This window comes from Dendropsophus ebraccatus, chromosome 8 (genome assembly GCF_027789765.1).
Source record: "Dendropsophus ebraccatus isolate aDenEbr1 chromosome 8, aDenEbr1.pat, whole genome shotgun sequence".
Lineage (NCBI taxonomy): Eukaryota > Metazoa > Chordata > Amphibia > Anura > Hylidae > Dendropsophus > Dendropsophus ebraccatus.
Window position 1 is genome coordinate 28,223,660 of NC_091461.1, and position 19,203 is coordinate 28,242,862.

Genomic DNA, 19,203 nt, shown 5'->3' on the forward strand with positions numbered 1-19,203 from the left:
AGGCATGATGGGAATTGTAGTTTTGCAACACCTGGAGGGCCGAAGGTTCTCCATCCCCGGTGTAAAGTGAAACTGGCTCAGTTGCCCCTAGCAACCAATCAGATTCCACCTTTCATTCCTCACAGACTCTTTGGAAAATGAAAGGTGGAATCTGATTGGTTGCTAGGGGCAACTGGGCCAGTTTCACTTTACTCCATGTTTGATAAATCTCCCCCTATGTTTCTATACTTCCCTAAATTTATTATTAGTTTTGTTTCCATTTGGCTAAAAAGGCAAATAAAGTGCCCATTTTGGATACAGCGTACAGTAAGATGAAAGGATCTGCGCCGTCCACCCTTCACTTTGTATTTATGAATAAATGATAATTGTAGCGTCTCTAATGGATTGTCTCCTGATACATGATATCAGTGTTTAAGAGGCTGAGATTGTTGGTGCTTCTGTCCCTAAACAGCCACATTGTTAAGCGGAAACATGGCTAAATTACATTGATTACTTAAACAGAAGGTCATGAAAGCAGCGGGGAGAATGGTTCATGCTGTGGCTGATGAATAATGGATGTTGGCTAGCATGACATGGCACATATACAACCATATAACGCAGCGCTATAGATAGTACTTGCAAGCTATAATGTAGAACTATTTTGGTTATCTGAATTGTCTTTTAGATCCTGATGGATTTCTTAATTCTTCTACAAATATTGATGATCTCTGAAATTGTGCCCAAAATCATATTAAAGGTAGCTTCATATGTACCGTATCGCAGTGGTTTGATGATGTGGAGTTGCAGCAGATCCGCAGCAGATTTGATCTAAATAGCTGAACACAGCATAAAATCAGCTACAGATCTGCTGCGGATCCTGTAGGTGTGAATGCATCCTAAAGGTAAACTATCGTCAGGTTAGACTAATCTAACTTGCTAATAAACTCCTAATGTGCACAGGGCATCGTGGAGGAAGCTATGTCTCTCTTGCTTCAGTAGGACCGTCAGGAGCACTGGGGCACCATTAGGAGCACTGTCCACCCCCCATAGCTCTAATGCGGCCTCTGGCTGGTCTGCTCTATTGATTAGAACTAGAAAGGCGTGGGATGGGCGGGGCAGGCAGTGCTCCTAACGGGTGCCCCAGTGCTCCTAATGGTCTTACTGGACCATGGAGCAAACTACTAACTACTAATTGCATCGGAAAAGCACAGAGGAGGAAGGTAATAGAAATACCTTCCTCCGCTGCATCTCCTGTGCAATAGGGACATATAGGTTACAATTGTCTCCCCTTTAAGACATTTATTTGAAGAGTCGCATTTCTTTTTTTCTTTTTAAAGGAATCGACAGGGGTTGTGATCACAAGCAGTTTTGCATTGATTTTTAAGCTTTTTATGTTTAAGGCTATGTTCACACTACGTAAGAGACCGGCCGTTCCGTGACCCCGGCCGGATCATCTCGGCCGGTACTTAAGTACCGGCCAGATGATCTTTCCGGCCACAGAGCTCTGATGCGGGCGCATCAGCGCGCGCCCGCATCAGAGCTTCCCATAGCACACAGTGAAGCGAACGGCCGGAGCCGCTTGCTTCACTGTGTGAACTGAGAGGGCTTTCTGCCCAGTTATTTGCAGCCCCGTATGGGATCCCGGCCGGAGCGTGTACGATGTGTATACGCTCCGGCCGGGATCCCATTGAAAGTAAGGCATTGTTCCACCGCGGCAAAAGTACGGCCGTTGTTGCCATCGGCAACAACGGACGTACTTTTAAGTAGTGTGAACATAGCCTAAATCAGTATTATACATATGGCCAAACTATGCAGCTTACCAGGAGACAATGCTCTTTGTTATGCAACAATTCAGTCAGTATAATGTAACTGCGTGGTTACAGAGGTTTTGGTGCTATGTGACAGGAGAGCTGACCATATAATGCGAGCACCCCCAGGATTCTCTGCTACTGAATGTGGATGGCCAGCTGCTGTATACATGCACAGTAAAGACTTGTCCCGCTCTGTGCACGCTCAGGAATGACTGTCAATCAATACCAAGCCATGTCTGTCAGCTCATGAAGGACTGGGACTTCTTTTTTTGAAAAGAAAAAAGACCAGATATCAGCATGGAGTGAGCCTTAGGCCCAGACAGTTTCTAGTTCTTAGAAAACCCTTTAACCCCTTAACGACATCGGGCGTAAACTTACGCCCTCGCGCCCTGGTACTTGGCGCATCAGGGCGTAAATTTACGCCCGATGTTTCCCCGATCGCTGCGTGTTCACACACAGCGGTCGGGGAAGATGGCCTGCTATAAATCATAGCAGGCCATCATAGCTTCTCGGCACGGGGGGTGGTTAACACCCCCCGTGCTTATGATCGCCGCTATAGGCTGATCAATTCAGATCAGCCAATAGCGGCGATCGGAACCTTTCCGGGTCATCGGCGACCCGATGACCCGGAAAAAAATGGCGGTCGGTGCTGTCCGAGGACGGCACCGACCGCCATTACAGTAAAAAGTAATGGTGAGGGCCGGTGGCACGGCGATCAGAGTCCCACAAAATAGTAAATACCTGCCCTGGACCCCTCAGCTAGGTAGCCGAGGGGTCCAGAGCAGGTATTTGTACATTACTCACCTGTCCCGGGCTCCTGATCGGCGTCTTCCGGGTTCGCGGCATCCTCGTCTTCGTTCGGGTCTTCGGCTTCTTCCGTGACGTCACGTTCGGCTTCTCTCGGCTATTTTCGGCTCCAGCGTCGGCTCTTTCCGTATTTTGCGCTCTGCTGCCCTCTAGCGGCTGATATGTGTAATACACTTATCAGCAGCTACAGGGATGTTCAGAATGTAGAAATTTTTTTTTTTTTTTTTTCTATTTTCCGCACCCTATCGCCGCTGAGTGTTGATCAGCAACTCCTCCTTTTTGGCGTAGGGTGTTTTTTTTCTATATTCTACTGCCACGGTATGCTGATAAGTGCCGCACATAAGTGCGGCATTTATCAGCAACTCCTTTGTTGGCGTAGGTTTTTTTTTATACTTACTGTAAAAAAACACGTAAAAAACACTACATTACACTACACTACATTGAATAAAGTTTGACACTACACCACTACATACCCCATATACTAATCCCCGTATAAAGATGGCCCCCAGGGTGTTTTCGGTGTCGGACGCATACATTATTATTGCCTCCGACACCGAAACAGCCAGTAAGGATGAATGGGGGGATCCTTCTTTCCTCCATTCATCCTCATCATCCAGTGACGTGTCTGGGGGTAGCGTAGCGTACGCTGCCCCCCAGACACGTCTTTTCCGCCAGTACCGTCCCAATAAGAGATCACGGTATGGTGTGAAATTCTACAAACTGTGTGAGCGTACCTCAGGGTACTCTTACAGATTTAGGGTACGTGCACACTGCGGAATGGCGAAGGATAACCCTTTGTGCATTCCACAGTTGGCACCCGCCGGCGGACTGATGCGGGCGCATGTCTCCACCCGTGTCATAGACTCCATTCTATGCACGGGCGGAATCCGTCGTCCATCCAAAGAATGAACACGTTGGACGGAGAGCGGAATCCGTCCGTGCATAGAATGGAGTCTATGACACGGGTGGAGACATGCGCCTGCATCAGTCCGCCGGTGGGTGCCAGCTGCGGAATGCACGAAGGGTTATCTGTCGCGATTCCGCAGTGTGCATGTACCCTTAGAGTGTATGTAGGAAGGGACACCCGAATCCAGCCCCCAGATGCCCCCTCCCCCCCATCCTCGGAGTTAGTGGGAAGATCGTCCGGGAACTGATCTTCCCACTGCTGGATAAAGGTTACCACCTGTACGGGGATAACTTTTATACCAGCGCCCCCTCTTCCGGTCCCTCGCTGCCCTGTAGCTTGCGGCACGATCCGAACATATCAGAAGTAGTAATAGCGCCCTAATATTTAGCAGCCATGGAGCGGACCCAGCGCTTCTGGATATGAGGGACCCCGTATCGCACCAGGACAACATTTTCCAGGTGACGTCCCCCACACTGGAAAACAGGAGACCCCAGAAGAAGTGCAGAGTGTGGCGTAACAGGGGGATCAGGAAGGATGCCATTTTCCAGTGTGACGCCTGTCCTTATCGCCCCGACCTCTGCATACTGGATCGCTCCAAGGCGCACCACACGTCATTGGGGTTCTACATTATCTAAATTCTGTCCCTTATTCCTATTTCAGGGGTCACGTTGATCCAGGGATTATTCTGATCGCCATTATGGAGTCAGGAAGGAATTTTTTCCCTGTGATCAGGCTACTGTCGTCTGCCTTATGAGGGTTTTTTTTGCCTTCCTCTGGATCAACACAGGTTGAATTTGATGGACACCTGTCATTTCCAACCTTATAAACTAATAATTGCCCTAATACCCCCAAATAAATAAGAATTGTCCCTTTTCCCCAGCTAAGTAGGTATGGTCGCCATTCCCATTAGAGGATGCCATGATGCAATTACAAAGCCTCTGTGCGGCCAGGACAGTATAAACCCCCCACAAGTGACCCCATTCTGGAAACTACACCCCATAAGGAATCTAAGAAGGGGGGCAGCGGGGATATGGCCCCCTGGTGACGGCCACATTTGGGACGTGAAAATGAAAAAAATTTTATTTTTTATTTTCTCGGCACATGTTCTACGTAAGTGCCCGTCACCAGTGGGGTCCATATGCTCACTGCACCCCTTGTTAGATTCCTTATGGGGTGTAGTTTCCAGAATGGGGTCACTTGTCGGGGGTTTCTACTGTCCTGGCAGCACAGGAGCTTTGTAATTGCGACATGGCCTCCATCCTCCATTCCAGCCTCTAAATGGCGCTCTGTCCCTTTGGTGACTTGCCCTGTGCCCATATGGCACATTATGCCCACATGTGGGGTATTTTCGTACTCAGGGGACACTACCCTACACGTTTTGTGTTCATTTTCTTTTTTAACCCCTTGTGGAAATGGAAAAAAATCAAGGCTAGACCAGCATTTAGTGTAATTTTTGTAAAATTTTTACTCTAAATCATTAATCTTGTCATGTTTTTTCATTTTCACAAGGGGTTAAAAGATAAAAAAAAACATTTAATGTGTAGAGCAATTTCCCCTGAGTACGGAAATACCCCACATGTGGACATAAAGCGCCATGCGGGTGCAGGGTAAGCCTCCGAAGGGAAGAAGCGCCATTTGGTTTTTGAAGGCTGGATTTGGATGGAATGGATTTCGAGGGGCCATGTTGCATTCAAAAGGCCCCTGTGTTGCCAAGACAGTTGAAACCCCCCACAAGTGACCCCATTATGGAAACTGCACCCCTCAAGGAATGTAACAAGGGGTGTAGTGAGCATATGGACCCCACTGGTGACGGACACAAATGTGGAACAATGTGGCGTGAAAATGAAATATTACATTTTTTACACTATAATGTTGGTTTAGCCTTGAATTTATCATTTTCACAAGCGGTTAAAAGAGAAAAAAACACACAATATGTGTAGAGCAATTTCCCCCGAGTCCGTAAATACCCCACATGTGGACATAAAGCGCCATGTGGGTGCAGGGCAAGCCTCCGAAGGGAAGGAGCGCCATTTGGATTTTGGAGGTTGGATTTGGCTAGAATGGATGATGAACGCCATGTCGCATTTACAGAGCCCTCGTGCTGCCAAAACACTGGAAACCCCCCACAAGTGACCCCATTCTGGAAACTGCACCCCTCAGGGAATCTAAAAAGGGGTGCAGTGAGGATATGGACCCCTTGATGACGGGCACATTTGTGCCATGAAAGTGAAAAAATGAAATTTTTCCCTTTCCCGTCACATTGTTCCACATTTGTGCCCGTCACCAGTGGGGTCCATATGCTCACTGCACCCCTTGTTAGATTCCTTGAGGGGTGTAGTTTCCAGAATGGGGTCACTTGTGGGGGGTTTCCAGTGTTTTGGCAGCACGAGGGCTCTGTAAATGCGACATGGCCCTTGAAATCCTTTCCAGTGAAATTCAGCTTCCAAAAGCCAATTGGCGCTCCTTCCCTTTGGAGGCTCGTCCTGCGCCCCCTTGGCACTCTATCGCCACATGTGGGGTATTTCTGTACTCGGGAGAAACTGCGCTACACATTTTTTGTCTTTTTTTGCCTCTTATCCCTTTAAGAAAATGAAAAATTGAAGGCTAGAACAACGTTTTAGTGTAAAAAATTAATTTTTCTTTTTTCACGCCATATTGTTCGGAAAATCTGTGAAGCACCTGTGGGGTGCAGATGCTCACCGCACCCCTTGTTACATTCCTTGAGGGGTGTAGTTTTCTAAATGGTGTCCCTTTAGGGGTGTTTTTTAGGTTTTGACACCCCAGAGCCTCTGCCAACCTGAAGTGGTACAGTCAAAAATGACCAAATATAACGGAGGCGTTGAAATTCACTAGGCGCTCCCTTATATCTGAGGCTTGTGGTTGCGTCAAATAGCGCAATAGGGCCACATATGGGGTATTTCTATAAACTGCAGAAACGGGGCAATAATTATTGGGGTGCATTTCTCTGGTAATAGGTTTATAATTATGAAAAATATTGGATTACAATAAAATCTCTGCACAGAAAATTAAAATTTTTTAAATTCCTTACACACTTAGCTTTTATTTCTGTGACTCCCCTAAAGGGTTAAAACACTTTCTGGATGTGCTTTTGCAGAGTTTGGGGGGTGCAGTTTCTGAAATGGGGTGCTTTGTGGGGCTTTCTAACATACAGGCCCCTCAAATACACTTTAAACCTGAACAGGTCCCTAAAAATATCTGATTTTGAAATTTTACAGAAAATTTGGAAATTTGCTGCTAATGTTTTAAGCTTCCTATCGTCTAAAAAAAATGAAAGATAGTTTAATAAATGCTGCCAACATAAAGTAGACATGTTGCTAATGCTATTTAATATATAATTTATGTGGTATAACCACTTTCTGTATACGCAAAAAAGTTTCAAAGTTGGAAAAATGCATTTTTTCACATTATTTGGGGTTTTTTCATAAAGATTTGTTATGAGTATCGACTCCAATTTACCAGAAATGTAAAGTACAATATGTCACGAGAAAACAATCTCAGAATCAGCCGGATAGGTAAAAGCATCCCGAAGTTATTAATGACTAAAGTGACACTGGTCATATTCATAAAATTTGTCTCTGTCATTAAGGCCATTTCAGGCTCTGTCCTTAAGGGGTTAAGATGGCTTTAGTTTTTAAATGGAATGGCAGAACATTCATATGTTCTCTATGGGGAGGGGAAGAGTAAGCAGCAATCAGACAGCTCTGGTTGTGGCTTATGTCTCTGAGAACAATAGAAGTGGTCATTTGAAATTACCTTCCCTAACATCATCTGTCAGAGGAGAGTTAGAAGTCCCCCATACACTTTAGGCAGTCAGTAGGCCCCCCTGAAGTGTATGGACCAGTAACAATGTTGTTTCTTGTTACAGCTGGGCATTGCTGGTGCCATTACATTGTTACATCCACCAAACCCAATTACATTACTGAATTAGGACCCGGTAATTGTGTTTGCCTGTTTAAATAGATTACAGAATAATATAACTTAATCACAGGCTGAATTAGGCTTCTCTCTTACTAGCAGCCTTCAATGTGAAAGTGAGCGACCAGTAGGTGTTCTAAACATAGAGGTGAGCGCTATAAGTGGTGATATCATGCTGTGAAATACAGCGCGAAAATTGACAGACTTCCACCAACCAGGACACCTTAGAGGGATGATGAAGATCCTGGTTATTGATCTGTTGATGGCTTTATATCCACTGGGGCGTCCCTGGAATGTCAACTAGATAAACCAATGTGTTCCAGATGTAGAAACAATGAATATATAACACTAATGAGAATGAATGTATAGGACTAATGAAGACAATGAATGTATAATACTAAGAATAACAAATTTATAGGACTAAGAACAATGAATGTATAGGACTAATGAGGACAATGAATGTATAGGACTATATACAATGAATGTATAGGACTATATACAATGAATGTATATGACTATAGACAATGAATGTATAGGACTATATACAATGAATGTATAGGACTTAGAGCAATGAATGTATATGACTATAGACAATGAATGTATAGGACTAATAAGGACAATGAATGTATAGGACTATATACAATGAATGTATAGGACTAAGAGCAATGAATGTATATGACTAAGGACAATGAATGTATGAGACTTAGAACAGTGAATATATAGGGCTAAGGGCAATTAATATACTGTTTATAACTAAGGACAATAAGTGTATAGGACTAATAAGGGTAATAAGTGTATAGGACTAATATTGGATAGCGTGAATGAGGTTATCTAATATTTTTTGGCTCGTGTCTCTGTATCCAACACAAAGTTCCTTTAGGGTCAGGGGTCATAGTATGTAATGACTAAGCTTTCCCATTTGTGGAGTATTCCGTGCTGTGATACCAAGAGCTGTATGGATGATGCATGTGTCCTGTATGGATATATGTTTATACAGTAGTCTGAAAATCTGGATAAATGTTCAGGTCTGCACTCCGCTAATGCCAGAATCCAGGTCACAGAACTGCAGCTCACTCCTGGCCCAGCGGCTGCTGTTTGTTAATCCTGTGGATGGTTTGGGGCAGATTTGCAGGGGGGGGGGTGTTGTTCTAAATAATGCCAGATTTGTACAATACAGGTCTTGAGAATAATAAAAGTGACCAACATAACCAGGCTGTAAGGTGCATGGTATAGTATGGTATACTGCTGTGTATATGGCATGGTATACAGTGTGTTACAGTGCCCTGTAATCTAATGGACTGAATGAGGAATAATCAAATAGAACACCCGCTTACATTGTGCAGAGCACAGATAAGTAGATGGTTAGAGAACCATGGTGTGCATCACAGGGACATGATAAGAACCTCATTACACATCTGTGCTGCATACATACAGCGTCTATAGAAATCTATAGGCTAATACTGTAACCGCATGTGCATTTATTTCAGAGACATAGAGATTTTGCAGAGAGCTGAGCTGTAGTAACGCAACACAGCCACTATGCAATGTCTGGCGCTGTGTTCCTTTGGCTCTGTGGTATTGCAGCTAGAGCAAATAGTTGATAGATAGGGGTGCAAGGCATTGGCACTATTATTGATCTGATATGAAGAGAATAGGCCATCAATATGTTGTGACCTGAAGCCTCTTTAAAGGGGCACTCCAGCGAAAAGCGTTTTCTTTCAAATCAACTGGTTTTAGAACAGTAAATAGATTTGTAATTTACTTCTGTTTAAAAATCTCCCATCTTCTAGTACTTATCGGCTGCTGTATGTCCTGCAGGAAGTGGTGTTTTCTTTTCAATCTGACACAGTGCTCTCTGCTGCCACCTCTGTCTATGTCAGGAACTGTCCAGAGCAGGAGAGGTTTTCTATGGGGATTTGCACTGTGTCAGAATGGAAAGAATACACCACTTCATGCAGGACATACAGCAACTGATACGTACTGCAAGACTTGAGACTTTTTAAATAGTAAACTACAAATTTATATAACTTTCTGAAACCAGTTGATTTGAAAGAATTTTTTTCCCCTTGAGTACCCCTTTAAAGGGGTTATTCCGGCTTACAAAAACATAACTACTTTTTCTGGAAACAGCACCACTCTTGTCCTCAGTTTGGGGGTGGGTTCTGCAGCTCAGTTCCATTGAAGTGAATGGAGCCGAATGGCAGTACCAATTTTAATCCCGGATAACCCCTCTAATATTAGTAGTCTATAGTGCCTTTGTGTGACCTGTTTTTTTTTTTTTTTTTTTTTTTCCACAGATAAGAAAAATGTAGAAAATGAATCGGAGGATCTTGGCTCTGTGACGCAGGGAGGTTCCCTCTCTGATCCAGTCTGCACCCTTCCAGTCAATCCACCTCACAATGTCAAAGAAGGGTGCCAGCAGCAGAGCTAAGGGAGAGAGAGCGGACACACTAGCTTCCTTACAGGCTGCCAATGAAGACCTGAGGGCAAAACTCACCGACATTCAGATAGAACTCCAGCAGGAAAAGAGTAAGGTGAGCCACAGCGTATAGGTGAATATGTATGCAGAGTATATACTATAAATCTATATACCTCTACAGTACTAAAAATTAAAGAGGACCTGTCACCCCCGTGCCGGGGTGACAGGCTCCCGACCACCTGTTAGATCCCCCTATACTTACGTGATCCCGCCGGGTCCTGCTTCCTGAGCCAGTCGGGTCACGGAGATTTCAGCGCCCGAAGCCCGGCGCGCGCGCTGTGAGTTGAGTCCGATGCTTATAGAGAATGACAGAGCGTCGGACTCCTCATTCATTCTCTATGGGCGTCTGACTCTGCTGTCAATGCGCGCACCGGGCTTCGGGCGCTGATATCTCCGTGACCCGGCCGGCTCAGGAAGCGGGACCCGGCGGGATCACGTAAGTATAGGGGGATCTAACAGGGGGTCGGGAGCCTGTCACCCCGGCATGGGGGGTGACAGGTGTCCTTTAAGCAACTTCACCAATTAAAAATCTTCAGCCATTCTGCATCTATAGCTCATATGCAGATCTATATACTGTATCTCCATGACAGTGCCCATTTAAATGACGGCAGGTGCAGGTCAGGCTGACATCATTAAGAGGCATGCGCAATTGGGGGCGGGATTAATTTAAGACCAGTGTATGAGTACGTTTTTAGTCTGCTATTCCAATAAAGTATATTAGTTTTTTTCTATATTAGGCTTTTTTTTTTTGCTTATGACTATTGCAAATTAATGTGATAATATATATATATATATATATATATATATATATATATATATATATATATTCATACTGTTTCCTGCATTAAAGCATTTCCCATGGTCATAAAATTACTTTAGCGCTGTAATATATTTCAGGGTCTGTAATTTATTCTATATTTAACATAAAATTAGACTTCCAGATTCCCTTTGTTATACATCCATTATATATGTATAGTATATAAAGGTTTTAATTGTTGTCAGTGTGATATATTGCATTGTGTAGGTTACGGAGGTTTAGCACATATTAAGGCAGTGGTTTTGCATCTTCAAGCGGTAAGATGCATTAGGTTGTCGTTACTATTACCAATGACCCTCTTATAAAGCAAGGGATGCTGGGACTCATCTACATTAAAGTGATTCTTCCCCCCCCCCCCCCCCCCCAACTGCTTTTACTGTCAGCTGGTGATGCAGTTATTGTCATAAAAAAACAACTTTTAAACTTGCAGCCCTGTGTCAAATTGGAGTGGCCTAGAGTGTCTGTGCCCTAGGCTTGCACCGCCTCTTCGTCCTTCCTCCCTTCCCTCTTCACCATTAGTTATGCCCCAGGCAGGATTTCTCCCCATCATCACTTGTCCGAACACTGCACATGTGCAGGATCATCTGCAGTGTTCAGATAAGTGATGAATGGAATAAATCCTGCCAGGGGCATTCCTAATGATGAGGAGGGCGTGGAGGAGGGACAGAGAGGCAGTGCAAGCCCAGAAACAGGACCATGCTAAGGTTGTCATAGGATCACTTTAAGATTAGAAACCATTCAGTAGAATCAGTATATAATAACAGTTATCTTATTGGAGGGCTAAATACGTTCTACAGCTCATTGGGATCATCCCCTGAATATGTACTGATCCGGCATTAGATAATCTCACATGCCTCTTAAACAAGGATTCAGAAGCTTTATATAATGGTAACCTGTGACATGTCCTTGCATTTTATATGCAGAGTCAGTGTATGTAATGAAGCCTGCTGTCTCCAGATGTCATTAGGATAGTGCAGCATTAACACATCTCGAGGTTTCATCCTGATCAGAGATTACTCCTGTGTCCCTGGTGATAGAGATATATCCTTCTCTGCTGTAAATAATGAGTAATCTGTATTCATCATTGAAACATAATGCAACATTTCATGTTTCAAATTAATGTTTGCTTATTCTAAGTTTAGGAGTCCAGTGGGCGGTACTAGTCAGAGATTGAAAGATAAATAATAATTTCAACTGAATCTTTTCAAGCAAAACTACTGCAAATGAATCTGTTCAGCTCCCCTGCTCTATATCATGATTCCAATATATTGAACTACATTTTCTATGTGGCAAGTTCCCCTTAAGACAAGTATTACATAGTGATTTATGGCAGCACGACATAAGATGGCAATATTGTGCTACTACATTGACAGATGTTCACACTCCCTTACTACTATTGTAGGGCACCATGGAAAGTAGTCAGGGTCAATAAGCTAGGCATGACTACGCATCCCTAGTTTACTGTTAAAAGATTTCCTGATAAAGTTGCTCTGAACCCGACCTGGAGAGTTGATGCCCCTGCAGATGGTAAGACAGCACTTGTTTAGTTAGAAGGTAAGGGGGTATGGATTTTCTCAGTCAGGTGCAGAGTGCCTGGGACAGGGAATTTTTAAGCAGTAGGCTAGGGATTTATAAAGCATCCCTAGCTTACTGTATATGCAGCATGCATTCCCTGAGTCTGGTAGTGTGCCTTAGTGAGGAAATCTACAGCACTCCGCTCTGTGCACACTGCGTAGAGTTGTGTACTATGGACAGCAGGAAAGATGGTAACACTTGCTATAGTTTGTACATTTTACAGAGCTAAACTGTAATTGGTTGGTGTGGGCAGCTAAAGCAATTTCTATTTAAAGGAGAAGTCAGGCAATTTTGAAAATCTGGCAGCAGGCAGGGGGGAATTTGATAACAAGTACAAACTTATATCTCCCCCTGCCCGTGGTGAGCAGTGGGAGCGGCCTAATCATCAACACCCCCCTCCTTACTTCATCAGAAGGCATTTCCACCCCACCCCCCAGCTGTTACGATGTCGCGACTCGGGAGAAAATGCCTGTCCCGGCTGATGGACTCGCCTCTCAGCCGATCAGTGATTGAAGCGGTGTCCCACCCCAGTCACTGTCTGGCCAGTCCATCAGCTGGGTCATGGTGTGTATACCCCGGAGATCCCAAAGCCCGACGGGTCCTGAGGCCTTTCCAGCCACTCACTGCGGGCACAAAAAGAGGTAAGTTTGTACTTGTTATCAAATCCCGCCCCTGCCAGCTGCCAGATTTTCAAAATGCCCGGACTTTACTGGGCTATAGTGTTTGTTGTATATTTGTGAGTTGTAGTTTATGCTCGGGACAATGGTATTTTAGAGTTCCCCCTCAATCATCTTTTTCTAGGGTGCTCCATATAAGTCATCCAGTAGCGGGATTTATGTCGGTTATTTTCTATCTATCAATAGATTTTTGGGGAAATTCATATATCTAACTGTGTCTTGGTCAATTCATCCCTAGGTGAGCAAACTAGAACGGGATAAAAATCAAGAAATCCGCCAAATTCGAGAACACGAACAGCATAAAAATATTGTTCTGGTGACAGAGCTGAAGGCCAAACTGCATGAGGAGAAAATGAAGGAGCTCCAGGCCGTCCGGGAGGCGCTACAGAGGCAGCACGAGTCTGAACTGATTCGGGTTATTAAGATTAAGGACAGTGAGAACCAGAGGCTGCAAGCTGTGGTCAATGCCCTGAGAGACGCCGCCCCGGACAAAGTAAAGACTGTTCTTTACAACGAGGCAAAGGAAGATGCCAAAAAAAGTTTTGAGTTTGAGAAAATCAAAATGCAACAAGAGATTTTCGAGCTTAAAGGAGCCAAAAAACAAGTGGAGGAGGCATTGAATGTGGTTATTCAGGCTGATAAAATGAAGGCTGCGGAAATTAGGAGCGTGTATCATTTACATCAGGAGGAGATCTCCAAAATCAAAAAGGAGTGCGAGAGGGAAATCCGGAGATTGGTATGTGCTTCAGTTTTGCGGTATTAAGGGTTAATGTTATATGTGTTTTAGTACAGACTTAACTACAACTACATGTATAAAACAAGAATATATTAAGTGTTATAAAATATAAACAACTGCAATAAGTATCTCTATCACCAGGTGGTGCTATAGAATATTTTGCTACAAGCTCCCGACTGAAAGGGCTTTCTAGCAGCACACCAAGTGGACAGTCTTGGTATTGCAATCAATATGTGTCAGATACACATACAGATTTTGATACCTTACCAATTAGTCACCTATTAATAGACCGCAAAGTGAGATGGGCTGAACAAAAGAAGACATTGAGGGCCATGATTATTATTATATATGCAGATATGTAAAATACTTAAAATTCTGTATTCTATGGAAAAAATGGCAAATATTTTTGCTTGGATATTTGAAAGGTAGGTAAAATTGCATAAAAATATTATTCCCCATCTAGTACTAGGGGTCGTCTTATATTAAGGATCAATTACATAAAGCAGTGCTGTTTATATAAAATCTCTTCCTTGTATGTTACCTCAATGTTGAGTTTTCCATTCATCACTAGCAGCTTTATGATATCAGCTCTTGAGTACATCTCCATTCATCCATTCTCATCCATGACCCCTCCATAAGCTCCTTTAAGGAATTCATTATAATAAGAGGTGCTGGAGTTGTGTGCCCCCCTGTACTGATATGTACAACTTGATAAAGTCCTCCCTTTTTGTATACAAACCCAGAAGCGGACTGGATGGCGTGGATCAGAATGTGACCCGCGACCCTGACCCAGTTAAGTATAAGCAATCGTCCTTGTGTATTGGTGTTACTATACAGACAACTAGAAGATTAGTATAGAGGCCTACAGTTCATGTTTTTATTGTTTTTCAGATGTCAGAACTTAAGAAATTGCAAAAAAAGACCAATCAAGGCCGGAGGGTGAGACTGCTTTCTCTCATTACCGAGCATGTGGGGCATCAAAAGGAAATGAAAATTTACTGAAAATGAGGAAATTTTCTACAAATTTATGATAGACCCTGCATCATTATTGGAACTTGCTCTGTCAAAATGTTTATATGACAAATCGTCAAAAAAGTGTTATTATTAATTGAGAAGTCTAGCAATTTTTTTTTATTAAAGTATTGTATTGCCCCCCAAAAGTTATACAAATCACCAATACACACTTATTACGGGAAATGCTTATAAAGTGATTTTTTCCATGGACTTACTACTGCATCAAGGCTTCACTTCCTGGATAACATGGTGATGTCACTTCCTGGATAACATGGTGATGTCACTTCCTGGATACAATGGTGATGTCACTTCCTGGATAAAATGGTGATGTCACAACCCGACTCCCAGAGCTGTGCGGGCAGTGGCTGCTGGAGAGGATGATGGCAGAGGGATGCTCAGTGTCCCACCAGTGCCCTGTGTCCCTCAGTGTCCCCCTGCCATCATCCTCTCCAGCAGCCACAGCCCGCACAGCTCCGGGAGTCGGGTCGTGACATCACCATTTTATCCAGGAAGTGACATCACCATTGTATCCAGGAAGTGAAGCCTTGATGCAGTAGTAAGTGCAGGGAAAAAAACACTTTATAACCATTTCCCGTAATAAGTCTATATTGGTGATTTGTATGACTTTTGGGGCACAATACAATACTTTAATAACATTTTTCGCGGGACTTTTCCTTTAAAAGTCTTGAAGAAGTCACAAGCAATTAAACTACTATATAAAAAAGCAATTAAAAAAGTACAATCGCAGCCCAGAGCCTGACTCTCTTGTAGCAGCCAGTGATGTTTTATGTAGGTTTATCAAGAAGTCGGGATTATGGTGGCGCTGGTGGGATGAGAACAGGTGATGTTATATTTTATAACATCTTTTTTTTGCAAACCAACTAGTGGCATAAAGTTATATAGATTTGTAATTTACTTCTGTTTAAAAATCTCTAGTCTTTTAGTACTCATCAGCTGCTGTATGTCCTGCAGGAAGTGGTGTATTCTCTCCAGACTGGCACAGTGTTCTCTGCTGCCACCTCTGTCTATGTCAGAAACTGCCCAGAGCAGGAGAGGTTTTTAATGGAGATTTCTACTGCTCTAGAATGTTCCTGTCATTCCAGTGTCAGGCTATGTTCACACAACGTATATTTTCATAAAAGTTCGGCCGTTGTTGCAATCAGCAACAACGGCCATACTTTGTACGAAAACATACATTGCCTTTTCTTCTATGGGATCCCAGCCGGAGCGTATACACATAGTATATGCTCCAGCCGGGATCTCTCGCGGCACCATAGAAAACTGACATGTCAGTCAAAACCCTGTCAGTGCACACTATAGAGCGAGCGGCTGCGGCAGCACGCTTCATAGTGTGCAGTGGGGGTTTTTGATGCGGGCGCGCATGGATGCACATGTATCAGAACTCTGCAGCCCTAAAGTAGCGGCCGGGATAATCTTTTCAGAGACCGGCCGGGTCACGGAACGGACGGTTTCTTATGTTGCATGAACATAGCTTCAGTGCCTGCAGGACATACAGGTGAGAGTTATTATCTATTCATTCTCCTTCCCCCCAGTTCTGAGCCGCTGCTTTCTGCTGAAGAAACAAAACTGTGTGAGCTTTTCTCTCTGACTTTTCCGCCTCTCCCCTCCCATCCAAGACAGCTGATTTAAACAAGCCCCTGGCAGGCTTTATCTGCAACTTGTAATGCTGGGAGGGTTAATCTGAGGTCAAGTTGCAGATAAGGACTTGTTTACATCAGCTGTCTCAGAAGGGAGGGGGAAGAAGGGGGAGCCAGAGAGAAAAGCTCACTCACAGATTTTTACGTCTTCAGCAGAACGCAGCAGTTTAGGATTAGGGGAAGGAGACTAAATAGATAATAACAAACATGAAATGAATTGTTAGTCTCCCCATGGGCAGCAACATATGAAAAGTTATGTTTAGGCGGAATACCCCTTTAAAGGAAAATAACAAAGAAGACTTCAACTAAAGTAAAGTAGAAGCATAAGAAAGCCGCTATTGTAGCACTAGATATCTGTGCTATAGTGAAGATGGCTCATGAGATGGCGGTAGAATTTATGATGTTTATTGCTATTCCTAGAAATCCTCCAGGTTTAGCCGGTAGCCACAAAGCTATATTTTATGTTTAATCGTAAGGCTTCAAGGTGCCGAGATAACAAATAAGCCATCTAAGATCCACATAAGTCTCCCATTCAGACAGCGGCGACAGCTCCCTAGGCAGATAAATAATGGGAGCTCTACCATCAGGCCCATGAAATAAATCAGCCATGTTGATTCTACTGTCAAGGGATCCGGATTCCCACTGACACTTCAGCTCATTATTTGCTTCTTTGGAACCTTAGAATTCCATTTAGGACGTGTTAGGCATAACCAGCTAATAGATAGATCACCCAGCTGCCGACATACATGTGCTACGGGTAGGATTCTATGAAAATGATGGGGTTTCTAGCATCTCCTCTTGGATCAATAAGCTTAATAAACCTCCAAGAAACAATAACACCAGATGTATAATATAGATATAGATATAAAATATTCCCAGGATGCACGCTGCTGTGTGGTACGTGTTAATATCCCATTGTGAGGCCGTACAAGAAAGGTCATTCCATATACCACAGTGTAGAGTTGTCAAGATCAGCAATGTTATTGAACATGGAGGGAAAGTTATAGGGTTTTTTGACCTTTGAGAATCCCCATTGTTAGGCTATGTTCACACTACGTAAAACTACGGCCGTAGTTCTCGCCGCAGAACTACGGCCGTAGTTTTGCGGGGTGGCACATAGCCTATGTGCAATGGGATCCCGGTCGGAGCGTACACACATCGTACACGCTCCGGACAGGATCTGTGCGGCGCCGGAAAAAACTGACAGGTCAGTTTTCTGCGGCCGGAATTCAGTGACTTCCGGCCGCAGAAAGACCTGTCAGTGCACACAGTTAAGCGAGCCGCTCCGGACGCTAGCTTCACTGTGGGCTATGGGAAGCTCTGATGCGGGCGCGCGCTGATGCGCCCGCATCAGAGCTCCACGGCCGGAAAGATCATCCGGCCGGTACTTAAGTACCGGCCGAGATGATCTGGCCAGAGACCGGCCGGGTCACGGACCGGCCGGTCTCATACGTTGTGTGAACATAGCCTAAAGCTGCATATGGCTATATATACAAAACAGCATGGCCGTGATTTATGCTAAACATTTGTTGTATGTGAATAAATGGAATTCCGGCCAGAGCGTATACACACGCTCAGAACATGTCAATGTGGAATTGGGATGCATCCGAATTTACCAGAAATATACCGTCCGGGACGATCTTCAGTAACACTAGCAGGGTCACAGAATGGCCGGTCTCATACGCCATGTGAACATGGCCTTACTGTGATACTGACAGGTTCCCCTCAAACTTGGTGTAAGAATAGAAAAACATGACATCTTTCATTTGGAGCTAGTACATACGCAGTATATGGTGACCTTTTCAAATCTCAGGCATGGGCTGTAAACGGTGACGCTTTTTCTGAAAGAAGGCTGTCATGTTTTCTCATCTCAAACAATTCCTTTAAATGTTACCATTGTCTAGCACAAGGGGTGTCAAACTTGCAGCCCTACAGCTGTTGCAAAACTACAATTTCCATTATGTCTAGACAGCCAAAGCTTTAGCTGTTCAGGCATGATAAAAATTGTAGTTTTGCACCAGCTGGAGAGCCATAGGTTGGAGACCATCTAGACCCTTTTGCCTTTAACAGTGAATAGTTTACATTTATTTCCATAGATAAAGACTGAAGATCATTCTTGGTTCCAGCCCAAAGCAGCTGCTCCCCTCTCGGCTAACCTAACATGATACATTGCTGTGATTGACATTGTAGCCTTGTATTGTATAACCAGTCTTATAAAAATAAAATGTCACGTTTAACCTTGTTCTCTTTGTGTTATTGACACCTGCCAGCCAAAACTCTACATGAGTCCCCCACCTAAAATGGTAATATTACAATGGTGTATATACTGTATAGTAAGATGGGGAACCTTCAACCCTCCATCTATTGCAAAACTACAATTCCCATCATACCTGGACGGCCGCTTTGGTTGAAGCTTCGGCCAAAGGTCCCCTTTCCCTGGGTTTAAGCAATGAATGGATCTTTCCACTTGACTATTATTGTACACTGTACATACATCCATTGGGTTGAGCTGCAAGCTTTATGCTCATTGCTTTTTTTTTTTTTTTTTTTTTTAGAAACTGGAATTTGCTCATTTATTTCTAATTTATTTATTTTTGCTCTGACAATAACACTTATTTCTGTACCTGCCTTGTCGGGCGCCTTGGCTGTGTCTTCTGTCTATTCTTCCGTATTCCAGAAATATAACACACTATACTACAGTCAGATTTCATAGAACACAAGAACAGCACCAATCCAGCATATTTCTATTTCCATTTTTTTTTTCATGCAAAGTTAAGCTGCTTAGTGCTGTAACTTCCCAGTGATCT

General features: G+C 43.7%; 1 protein-coding gene across 1 annotated transcript in view; it reads left to right on the top strand.

Annotated features, from left to right (window-relative positions):
• Window positions 1-226: 226 nt before the first annotated feature.
• The window catches only part of JAKMIP3 (Janus kinase and microtubule interacting protein 3), a 60,135-nt gene continuing 41,158 nt past the window's right edge, over window positions 227-19,203 (top strand). Inside the window, exons 1-3 of the mRNA XM_069978944.1 lie at window positions 227-306; window positions 9,738-9,974; window positions 13,227-13,724. Of these exons, the coding sequence (XP_069835045.1) occupies window positions 9,840-9,974; window positions 13,227-13,724 (633 nt within the window). The 5' untranslated portion in view covers window positions 227-306; window positions 9,738-9,839. The remainder of the gene's footprint in view (window positions 307-9,737; window positions 9,975-13,226; window positions 13,725-19,203) is intronic.